General features: G+C 33.8%; 1 protein-coding gene across 1 annotated transcript; it reads right to left on the bottom strand.

The window, feature by feature from the left end:
- Nucleotides 1-1,681: 1,681 nt before the first annotated feature.
- Nucleotides 1,682-6,078, bottom strand: LOC112277130 (uncharacterized). The gene is made up of 12 exons (XM_024509146.3): nucleotides 5,904-6,078; nucleotides 4,792-5,000; nucleotides 4,084-4,178; nucleotides 3,753-3,828; nucleotides 3,489-3,561; nucleotides 3,321-3,372; nucleotides 3,157-3,218; nucleotides 3,010-3,073; nucleotides 2,842-2,902; nucleotides 2,519-2,605; nucleotides 2,145-2,238; nucleotides 1,682-2,052 (listed from the first exon to the last, which is right to left on the bottom strand). Exons 2-12 carry the CDS (start codon nucleotides 4,968-4,970, stop codon nucleotides 1,960-1,962), a joined length of 936 nt encoding a protein of 311 aa, XP_024364914.1. The 5' UTR covers nucleotides 4,971-5,000; nucleotides 5,904-6,078; the 3' UTR covers nucleotides 1,682-1,959.
- Between the last annotated feature and the right edge of the window lie 6,976 nt (nucleotides 6,079-13,054).

Here is a 13,054-nt window from a genome sequence, read left to right as displayed (position 1 = left end):
TTTTTAAAAAATTCAGTTAAAAATAAGTAAACATTCCATAAAACATTCAGTTTAAAACTATCTATTCAGGAATGCCAGGTAACGAGGTAGGAGCTTTTAGTTCCACAGGTGGTACAAAGTTATTGCCCTGCAATGTCCTTCTCCTTGAATCATCATTGAGCCTTGCTTCAGTTTTTGTTTTTGTTATTTTTTGGCCTTCTTTCTGGACACGTGGGTATTGTAAATAACAAACCAATCACCACATCTGTCAGCACCACGGCTGCTAAAGCGAAACAGTGTGAATCTGTTAAAGACTTTTCCAGGTTTAGCGTTATGGGTTTAGTCTGTGTCTTTTGGCACAACATCTAACTTCATTTGTATGCATTTGTCTGTATTCAACATAGCAATTTCGGTTGTTTTTAGAGTACTTTCCAGTTTCAATGTGCAAGAAGATATTCACTCAAAGAGCAGGAGAAACTTAATTAATTAATTAATTAATTAATAACTTGCTGCCCTCATTTCTGTTTGTTTGGACCACTAAAAGCACAAGCTTCCGTCTGTCGTACTCTGCTACAGTCCAGACTTAGGGGCTCATGAGAAGTTGGTACCTTTCAGACTCCGCCGAAACAAGCTTTTATAAAAGACCCCACGAGGCTCATCAGAAGATCGAACTTTAACAATGAGGTTACCTACTCTATGCAGCTTAGCTGCAGGTATTGTAGCTGTCACAAGCCCCCCCAAGTTCCATCCAATTCGTCAGGCGTACCTCGAATATTAAGTATCTACATTATAGATACAATAAATCAAGATTAGAACAATGGAATTTATACCTTTTAGCAACCATCGAGGTTAACATTAGGATGAACGGAATCGCTTGTGTAGTGCGAGGGTCAAAAGACGTAGACAATTTCGTAAGATCTCATCAACAGGCAACTGGTTAATCGATGATCCAGTTTCTCAATCCGCATACTATTCGACAGATTGCAACCGTAAGAAATGGTAATCCGGTTGCCCCGAACAGGGGCCTACATATCTTTACCCTAAACCTGCTCTGCGTCTGCCACCACTACTGTGCCATCTGCAAGCTCGTGAAGGCGACCAGCCCGTTGATTCCCTTTTTGTGATGCCATGTACGAAGGATGTACAAACCTTAGCAAATTCTGTAAGGCGTCGTGTCAGGACTGACGAAAGCCAGACTCTTGAATTGCTATCATTACCAGCTTTGGTCTTCGCTTCACCCCAATTGAGAATTCAGTGCAACGTTAAATAGCTGCTATGCGAAATGGTGGCATGTCATTGAAACAAGTAATTGCCCCCAGTAAAATGGACAGACTCAGGCTGATGAGCCAGATTGACGACTCAAACACTGCTAGCCGACCCCCAGAGGACAAAAATAAAGCACTCACACACACAATGTATAATTAAGGCTCACAAGGCTTGCAGTGAAGTTGTCATTCGCCGGTCTGCAGAAAGTATCAGCATGGAAGGAAAAAAACGAGGTTCAAAAACTTGCACTCGATCAGAAATCTTATCAATTTCGTAACATCAAGCAACCTCATTTATTTAAAAGACGGTTACAGTAATCAATGCAGGGGTAAGATCTTTTTACTCATATTTTTGTTTACTATGAGTTAAGGATGCAGAAATCTCTCCATGGCCTGTATCCACTCGTAAATTTAAGCACTACAACATTAAGATGCAATAATGTGAAACTGGTAAGTTGATCATTCCCAATGAATTCCAAGTACAAAAACAATCTTCTTCATAGGTAGGACCATGGCACAGTGAGCAGGCATATACATCATTATGCTAGTGCCAGGTGTTGACTATAACAACATTGAGAGATGTCTAACAGGATTCCCAGCAGAACCACAGCTACCAAATGGCTCATGTAATTTACAAACCCTGATCTTGTCCAGGCAGATTGTGAGAAGAGATATCCAGTCCAAATCGCAGCTTGCAAGGTGCATGTACCACCCTTCACGCACAGGGACAAAGTCGACGACTGAAAAGATGGTAACCCTTACATGATAGCTGGCTGACTTGAGTATTGTACAAGCATGCACCTGGGTGCTGTAAATAGCAATTATAAACAGGTTAGAATGCTTGTGTATCCCAAACTAGCTCAATCCTGAAAACACACCAAAGTGAGGATAGGAGAGTACCATATGTCTGGGTGCTGTACTGACAACCTCTGCTGGTTGATCCGGACCAGTGCTGGGTATGCAGAGCCCATGGCACTTGTTATATTTCTGTAACCTGCACATGATCCACCCCACTTTGACGTTACATTTCCAGAATCTGAGTCTTGATACCTCGATCTGATATCCATGACATGACAAAAAATACTAGAACGGGTGATAGTATTGCTGATCTTACTTCGATTAACGAAAGTAGAGTTGTAGACTTTCACAGTGCACAACAAGAGAACAATGCAGTAGACAATCGCATTTTTATCGCTTCTACTCTTTGAGTTAAAACGAAAAAAATCCTTGTGCAAGTAAGTTCATTTAAATACATCAGTCTATCCAGGGCTTACTCTGCACAGTTGTTGAGAGCTGCAAGTTTCTCCTCTCTGCAAGAGAGCTTCTGTGCACTGCAAGTTGCATCACAAGACAGTCCTTCTCTGCATAACAAACAGTTAAGTTCAAATCAGCAGACCACTTTTTTACCCTTCAGAAGAAACGAGTAAAAAATACATTTAGCTATGTCTTCGGTTCATGGCTACCATCAAAGTGTGAAAGCTGTACCAAATCAATTGAGTAGGTACAAGGAGGCTATGAGGATAAAGGTCAAAAGTTCGTCAAAGGTAAGCGTTGCAAACCAAATGAAGCGAAGATGGAAGTGATAAAAAATTAGTACCTTCCAACATAAACAAACACATCTGCCAGTTCATCCTCCGCATCCATTTCCACTTGAACACCTGTAATCAGACTTCAAGTCCATTAAAACCATGAAAATTTGAATCACTTCTGCTTCAGACTTCCGGAATGATCGATACTGTATGTGAGTAAGAGTATAGAATCAAACCAGGTGGAGTAGATCTTGCTGAAAAACAGTGATGATCTTCACTCACGTAAGCATTTTCGTGAACCTGATCCATGAGCATTCATTAGAGAAGTGTCCATGCTTCAATCCTCACATGGAACAAGCACAAAAACCGTACAGGTTGCATACCACGCTCTGAGAGTTGTGCCGACAGCGACCTGAACAGTAGTCAAACAAACTGGTCCACGACCCTGTCGCATGATATCCAGAAGGTAAGGCCAGTATTTGCAAGCACAAGATCTGTTTGACAGCCCAAGCCAAGCAAGGATGACAAAATTTCTTGGAAAACTTACCAGCAGTTGGCTGTCGAGCAAGTTTCGTCTTCAATACAACCTCAAGTGTTGTCTGCGCATTTATACCACAACCACTTCAGCGCTAAGCAATAATATACTGAGCGTATATAGAACCAACATTTGTAGCGAACAGATAGAGAGTATTAAAATGTTAAGAAGATGACACACCCGCACTGGATTCAAGCAGCACGATACACAATATTCGTACGAGTTGCAGCACTGCGACCCTATGTTGCAACCTCTGCATTTAAGTATGATGAATGTCAAATACTGCCAACCAACTGTATAAGTAGAGCATCTAAACAATTCCTCATCTTCGACTTTGAGAAATTATAACAGTAATCCAAATCCAAGTGATTGCGTCTGAGTCACTTGATGTACTGCGTACACTTGTAAAGAAATCATTCATAGTATAGGTATTCTAATTCTTACTGACAAGCAAACTGCTCTCCTTCTCTTGGGCAACAACCTGTGAGGGAATTTACTTCCATGATATTGCAAACATATCCTGAGGCCAAAATCTGAAGGTCAGCCGCTAACCTTAAGAAAACTGAAGAAGTGCCTGTTCTAATGCAACAATGACTATAGGGTTAACACGAAATGTTTCAAAAACAAAGTACGTGCGGATTTTGCGGACTACAACAAAAGACTATCAAAACCAGACAATGATGTAAAGAAATGTGGGGAATGTACGAACTGTTATGAGAAGCGAGTTGATTAGATTAGAAGTGGCAGCACACTTCCCAGGTACTAAATATCTTACCACGACTATCAGACAGTAAATAGCGCCCTTGCACAGTATTATTGCACAGCAATGCATTATACTGGAGCAGCCCATCTGTTCTCTGTTTTTCATCCCTGCATAAAAAGTATCATCAAGTGATTCAGATACAACCAGTTAGACTTGGATCATTGGTGTACCAGTCGATTCCTTAGTGTTCCAGGACGAATCGTAACTCCACCATGACAAGTTACTCTCACGACAGTTTACATGTTCTACACTACCAATATCGAAGGAATTAAGATTAAAACATGTCTAAACAACTGTTACCGTCCTAAAACAATCCGTTCCGAGACAAGAATAACTGATTCTCAAAGGAAACGCTGTTTAAAGAATACAAACACGAACCACAGGTCGTCAATAATTGAATTCCTATCGCAGGGAACATATTGAATACGGTTAAAACTTACAATTGTGGTTTGAAACATGCAACTTTGATTTACAACGAACGGAAAGCTTGGATAAATGGCTGAAAACAGATACTAGTATCATTCTGTAGAAAACCCTAATCTGATTTTTATACTTAATAATATTGTTACAGTCCCCCTCTAAGCATTAAATCGTTATACTAATCAAATCTCGCAAAACTTGCACATCATTGCAGATGGTCGAAATGGAACAAGTATGGCTAGCACACGTCTATAGATATTTACGGCAAAAAAGTATTGCCAAAAATTTGATGTGACCCACCCTATAATGCGCACTGATAAAGACACTGAACAGCAACAAGATAAGCAGATACACAAGACAAGTAACGCTTGATAGCTTGAAGACATCTTCGTTTCGAGGAGGTGATCAGCCATTCTAATTTTACACCAAACAGTGCTCAGTGGTTGCTGTAACCGCAGCAGTTCATAACCCTTCCACATGCCACCATAAAAAACACTTCTTCCCCGAATCTGCATAACATATTACCAAAACACTCCAAAATGAGAGGTAAACTCATATTAAATCGTCTTTGAGGTTAACAAACTGAAAGACACATGTACACCTCCAGAAAGAGGGAAAATTAAATTGAAATTTTAAAATAATTAAAATTTTCATATCCACATTCCTCGAGAGACTGCCAAGGCCCAATATCGATGAAATTAAGTGCTTCATACATCAATATAGAAGCCATACGGAGATTTATATTCTAATAATGATGTGTTCCAAATAGGGTGCGAGGAATTCATCTCCTCACATGCATGCTTGTCAGATCCTCTAGAACTACGACTTAGAATATGTCTGCCCAACTGCACAGCCTCTAACTCCAACTGCCTCTAGTTCATCACATTTATGAACAAAATCATCAAAAACCGAAGATAAACGTCTTCTAGCACAATGCCAGCTAAAACAGCTGGTTCACAAGTGTAAAAATAAGAACGAAGAGTCAAATCTCGACGCCCTTACAAAACAGAGTTGTATCTGCATTGTTCACACAGCAGCAGAAACCCACCAACGAAAATAGAAAATATTCCTAATTTCATACTCACTGCTTGGTTCTTCCAAGCAAATGATGAAAGCTTCTAATACCTCCACTACCATTCTCATGACTACCATGGCTCCAAGAAATCTAAAAACTACACAAAAACCAACCCCAGCGGACTGATCTCGTGCAAAGGTGGTCCTCATAACCCATGACCAACGAAAAACTACACTACAATCGACTGCGCCAGATTACTCTGTTCCCCACACAATTGAGTTCATGGAGTCGTCTAATAGTCACAAAATCTTCATCTATCGTCACATACAAATGCTAAAAAGCTTTACTTGAACACAATTACGTACTGCAAACGGTGAACAAGCTGAAGAAAGCTTACCAGAAGCGAACCCTAGAACCCAGTGCAATTCACAGAGACACGATCGCGGACGATGGAAGGCTCCGTCCCAACCCCAGCAACGTGAGCAGGAATCGCCGCGGTCCTCGAGGGCGTATTCCGGCGATGGCACTGAATCCTCACTGCCGAATCTGGCACTCTCGAAGTGGCGGGAGCTTCCCGCGCGAACTGTCGGAAACCCTCGACCTCCGCCGCAAGACGGTGCCACTGTGTACTCCGACGTTGCCGACGTCACGTGGAGGGAACTTTTGGAGAGCTGTAGGAAGCCAATTTTCATTTTGTCAATTGTGGGCATCAAAAAAAACCAAACAAAAATGTTTCAAGGAAACAAAGACAAGCCCATCAATTTGTGGATGAAAGTAGTATTGATGTCCTCCAAACAAACAAGAGTTTGTATAATCTATTGGAAGTATATATCTCTTATACAAAATTGATAAATACATGGGACAAACCAAGGAGATAAAACAGCTTGTTGATTGGCCACATGCCCTTAGTGTTTTCATCAAAAAAAAGAGAACCAAAATTAGAGTCTCTAGGATTTGTTAACAATGATTATATCAAATGACTACATAATAATAATCTTTGCTCTCGGATAAAACAAAGAGTTTTTGCCTACAATGACTAGAGTGCAACATTTGAGCTTTTGTGTGCTTTTGGTAATATCATTCCACTTGCAAACTTATTAATACATAGTATGCAATAAATAAGGTTTTAATTTGGTTAATTTGGTAATAATTGAAGCTGGGTTGGTATGGAAGATATAGTAGAGGCCTACAAGATATAGACATCCTTTGATCACTAATTCCATCCATGAGTTTTATATAAGAGATGTAAAAGTACATCTTGCTTATTTGTGTTCATCTTTATTTTTTTGCAAAGGATTCTGAGAGCTTTGAAATTACTTCTAGACAACATGAATTAATACATGTTGTTTCATTGTTCTACTCTCAAGTTAATATACATACTAAAAATCTCATTTCATATTAATCAAAGTAATAAGAAATGTTCAAAACTCTATTACACTACCACATCAATAGCATCACTAAGTTTCAAATGATTATATTTGGCCATAACTAAACAATAGTATCTCTTTTGTTTTTATATTGGATAAAAGAGTTCCCTGCAAAAGCTTTTTTTTTCACTGTTACACGAATCACAAAATATTCAAGGTACTAGACTTACTACAAATACAAGTTGAAAGTGCACAAATAATAGGACATGTGTTTGATAGAGAGCTCTAAGTGCTATGATTGCTCTAAGAGCTAATGGTGTTTAGAATATCTATTTTATTACACATATTGAAGACATAGATTTGAAGCAATGAATTGACATCAACTTCACCTTCAACACTTACATTCTAGTGAAGAGAAGATCGCAAAAGTTTTTTTGATTCCAAACAAATTTTGTTCAATCTCTTCATGCTTGAAAACCTTGATGTTTACTCCAACAATATTTGCACTTAAATATGAAAGCCAATGGTGAGCAAAAAATCTCCATGTATGGAACATATTACTCTGATAATTAATATTTTTCTATTTGGTATCTTAAAATACCACTTGATTTTTTCAAGTAATTCAAATGGTAGATAAATGGTAGAAAGTGATATCAAAGAGGTTCCTAGCAAGTAATTCAATAGTAGACTATATGATAGTCATAGGAGTAGTATTGTATTGTAATACAATTATATAGTAAAAATATATCAAAAATAAAAATTTAATTAATATTTAGTCATCTTGATTCAATAGTAATTTAAGACATTTAAATATAACTTTTATAAAAACTTCTTAGTTTATTTTCTTGTCTTAATAGCTAGTAGATCATAAGTTGGTTAATAATTTTACCTTCTAGACTATAGAATTTCTTTTAATGCCTTAAAAAGGTCATAAATTGGTAAAAATAGGATAAAAGAGGTAAACATTTAATATGATTGATACTAAGATTAAGTTAAAGGTAGGATTAATTTAAAAGATGCCTAAGATAAGTTGGATTGATACTCAAGGGTCGACCATTTGTGAAATAGGGTCAAAATGAGACATCTAATCATTAAAATGATTGCCTAGGATAAAATAAGAATTTATTTGAAGATCAAAAATTAGAATTTGTGAGCTAGCTTTAAACTCTTTTGAAAGTTCTAAGTTTTTTTTTTGTAGGGTTTGGAATGACTTTGGAATTATTATTCAAAGTCAAAGTTGGTATCACTAACTTAGGATTTATGCAATACAATTAGGGCTAATACTCTTGGCTCATTTGTGCAATTGGTGTCTCATCTATGGTTCAAAATTTGACAATGCTTGGTTGATTGGATGTCCTAAATATATATAATATTTTGTATTAATATAATAGTGCAATTGAGAGATATCTAGGTTTTGGTATAAGAGGATATTAGAAGTTGGTAGTTTGAGATCAGGTAGGATTTCTATGATATCTAAAGATCTATTCGTTGAATCAAGGTGAAATTTGGCATGGTATTAGAAGACTTTAAGATCAAGCTATACATTGATTTTGAGTTGAAGTTAATAATTGGAGAAAGAGAAATCACTATTAGAACATCTACATCAACTTTCAATTTGGTGGCCAAGTAACATTAGTGCGATGTCATATTACATATCATCTTATTTGGGAATACATCAAGTATGTGGCTATGGAAGGTGGAATTGTGTTTTACAAATATCTAAGAATTATAATATGTTTCACCCTTATAAGAAGAATGTAATTTGAATATTAATTCAAAAGTACTTAAATTTAATACAAAGTATTCAAAAATACTCTTCTTAATAATTTCAACCATACATAAATTCCAATTACCTTGTTACTTTCATAATTAGGTAATTCTTAATTTTCTTTCCAAACCTTAATCTTAATCAATAAGCTTTTGTAAGTTGTAGCTCCTAATCTAATTATCTACTTAAAACAAAATTTTGTATACAAATGCCTCAATAAGTCTTCTATATGCTCAAAAAGAATTCATCCCAATCCAACTTACAAATTGTGAGAAAACACCCAAAAACCACATGGATGTTATTTGGCTACCTACTTGAAAGTTGATACAAATGTTCCAGCAATGATTTTTCATTCTCCAACTATTAACTTCAACTCAAAATTGGTATGTAGCTTGATCTTTAAGTCTTCTAATATTATGCCAAATTTCACCTTGATTCAATTAATAGATCTTTAGATATCATAGAAATCCTATCCAACTCCAAACTATCATTTTTTGATATCTTCTTGTATCAAAATCCAAATATCTCTCAATTACAAGGTTAGATTATTATAAAATTTCACATACACCTAACACATTTAATTAATCAAATATTGTCAAATTTTGAACTATAAATGTGACACCAACTTTACAAACTAGCCAAGGATACTAGCCCTAATTGTATTGTATAAATCCCAAGTTGCCAATACAAACCTTGACTTTGAACAATAATTGCAAGGTTGAAACAAAACTTACAAAAATAAACCTTATATTTTTGGAATAAGCTCTAATCTAGCTCTAAAATCCTAATAGCCGATCTTTAAATGCCTTTGTATTTTATCCTAAGACATCATATTAATAGTATGAGGTCTAATTTTGACCTTATCTCACAAACAATCGACCCACGGATATCAATCTAAGTTATCCTAAAGATTTTTTAGTCCAATCCTACCTTCAATTTAATTTTAGTATCAACTCTATTAATTATTCACCTCTTCTAATTTGATTTTACTAGTTTATGGTCTTTCTAACACAATAAAAGAGTCTCTACATCTTAAAAGGTAAAATTACTAACCAACCTTTAACCTATTAACTATTAAGACAAAAAAATAAAATAAGAGACTTTTATAAAAGCTATGTTTCAATATCTTGAATTATTATTGAACCAAAATAATTGGATATTAATTATAAATTTATTTTTTATTGTATTTTCATCATATAGTTATTTTACAACATAACAAAAAAATTTGGGCTTTTTCTCATAATTTGTAAGTTGGATTGGGTTGAATTTTCTTAAGCATATAAAAGACTTATAGTAGCATTTTTATACAAAATTTTGTACCAAATAGAAAGTCAAATTAGGAGTTACCACTTGCCAAAGCTCACTAACTAGGATTAGGGCTTGCAAAGAAAAATCAAAATTGCCTACTTATAAAAGTAATAAGGCAATTGAAATTAATGTAATAAGGCAATTGAAGTTACTAAGAAGAATATTTTTGAATACTTTGTACTAGCTTTAAGCTTTTTTGGATTAAGATTTGAATTAAATTTTCTTTATATGGATGAAGTGGATTAAGATTTCTTGTATATTTGTAAAATAAAACTTCACCATCTATAGCCACGTGCCTAGTGCATTTCCAAATAAGATAACATATACTTGATGCTTGAATATTGAGTTGATGGGTCTCATTATTAGATCCTTGAGAAGTAATTGCCAAATAGCAAAGATCTTAACACTAGATACATTGTCGCCATAATTATAAGATCTATTATGATAGGAGTCTGGCTTAAACTCCAAGTTTTTTTTTTCTTCTTCCTATGTTGGTATTTCAAACTATGGGTTCCATATATTGTGGTAGTTTTTTCTTCTTGCATAGAGCAGTATTGAAATAAAAAAAAATTACTTCAAAAAAATATAGGATTTTTAGCTACACTAAATATAGTCAAATATTATCTTTTATTCAAATAAACTCTATCACCTCATATATATATGGTAGCTCTTGGTATTATGTAGCAAATAACATTCTTTTTTTATTCAAATAGACATCATAGCTCTATACTTCATTAAATTTGAGCATGTGATGATTCTTTAGAGAATTATTCAATCTCTACATATACACACCAAATCTCACTTTTTATAATTTTCTATACTATATGAAGAAATAAAGCCATAGATTATGTTAATATAAGATAGTTCATCCTTCGTTATTAAAAAATAGGCACCACAGCTTCATAGTTACTCTTTTCAAAGCAAGTGAGAGCTTTTTGGAATATTTATAAAAAAATAAAAATAAAATAAAAAAATAAAATTACTCTTTAAAATCTCAAATCCAGATTCTAAACATAGTGTGAAAAAAAATTTAAAGACTAATTAGCTATTCCTAAGGAGAAAGAGTCTGAATAAATGAAAAGCAAAGAACGGTTCAAAAATCAATACTAGCCTATATTACAAATATAGCCTACCACAGCCTATATTTCTTTACTTCAACACCATACTACTCTATATCAAGGTCATACTAATCTATTTTGATTATATCTATAACTATTTTTTTATTTTTCTTTCTTTTTTTTTAATAAAACTTCTTAATTTAAATTATTTAAAAATAAATCAATAAATTCAAAAAAAATTTGAAAGATAAAAATAAATAAATAAATAAAAATAAAAATTTAAGACAAAGGAAGTAAAAGCCTCATGTACATAGTATTAGATATCAAGTCACAAATTTAATTAATTAATAAATTTATGTCACTTAAGCTAGTCTTAGTTTGATTCTTGTGGGACTTATTGATTGACATGGGTGATGCATAGCTTAGAACTACTAATGTGAATAGTAGGCAAGAAAATAATATAGTCAATTGGCCTCATATTTCTTGATTTATGATAAGATATATCCAACCTTTTGTATTCCATAAGACAACAATCACCTAGATAATTTATGATTCTTACTATTGAAAAACATCAAATATAACATTCCATTACTTCACTAGGACCACTTTCAAGGCAACCACATGTCTACAATAAAAAAAAAAAAAAAAAAAAAAAAAAAACCACAAAACTACAAACAATATTGAACTAATAATGGGAAAAAAAATGACACTACTACATCCACTAATCTCAAATTACTAAAAAATTAAAACACAATATTAAAAAGAATCTGCAAAAGAAACACTCAGGAATGTCAAGTGCAAGGCTTCTATTCCAACATGGAAGCTGCAATGAAGTAAGGACACAATCTATGCTTGTTTTCCTTCTTTATTGAATTAAAAAAAAAAAAAAAAAAAAAAAAAAAAAAACTTCCATATCAATTAGTACATCTTCATCTTCTTTGGTAAGTGCTACAACAACCTCTTATAATGATGCAATTGGCACAATTTGAATATATAGGTCTTCTTTTTAGCTAACCTTAATGAATTGAAAGTTCCACAATTCTTTGATTGTTGATCGATCAAGAAGATCTTATTGAAGGAACAAAGGTTCTTTAGCAATCAAATAGTACAATCAAAGAAGTGATTGTTTGTAGTTTGTATTGTGGTATAATAGAAGGGGGCAATAGTCAACTTCAAGGCATGGTAGGTAGTCTTTGATGGATCAGTTGGTGAGTTGGTTCTATCATCAAAATTACTTCCTTTGGCAACTTTTAGTACAATCTACTTCATTCTTAAAGATAAGCCTCAAGTTAAGGATTGAACATCTAATTCATAGCTTAGTATTTCTATTCTCTTAATTTTTTTAAAAATAATTAATATTTATATTTAGTTCAATAGGAGTAAAATTTTAAATAATAGACCATTGAGTGATATGGTAATAGGCTGATTTAGTGATAAATAAATTATATTGTAATACTTTGTTAATATTACAACATTCTATTTTATTGTACTATCAAGACTATTTATCCTTGTAATAAGTTAGATTATTGTAGACTTGGATCATTTCATATTTATAAACAAATCAATTCAATTGCTTTTTGATTATACTTATCGAAGTCTATGAAGATCCATTCTATATTCTATATATCTCTTTTGAGCCATATAAGACAATAGATATATCAAAAAGATAAAAATGTTATTTCTTCTTATAGAAGTAAATAATAATGAAGAATATGAAGTCAAAGAAGTCTTAGACTCAAGGTGATGTCAAAATAAATTAAAATATCTTATTCATTGGCATAGATATGATATTAGTGAATACACATAGGAGCCAATTAAGAATTTTAAAAATGCAACAAAAAAGGTTGATGCTTTTTATTGATGACATCCATCAAAATTAATATAAGGAATAAAAAATCTTGACTATAAAAGAAGTAAGATTCAAAAAAAAAAAATCATTCTACCTTCTATGCTTATTTATAATTTCTATATATTTGTGGTCCTAAAAAAAGGGAGAACCAACAACCAATAGATTCAATTCAAGAATTATTATTTGCTTAATTGTCAA

Source organism: Physcomitrium patens, chromosome 25, assembly GCF_059467195.1.
Source record: "Physcomitrium patens ecotype Gransden chromosome 25, ASM5946719v1, whole genome shotgun sequence".
Taxonomy (NCBI): Eukaryota; Viridiplantae; Streptophyta; class Bryopsida; order Funariales; family Funariaceae; genus Physcomitrium; species Physcomitrium patens.
This window is presented reverse-complemented; position numbering and strand designations above follow the sequence as displayed.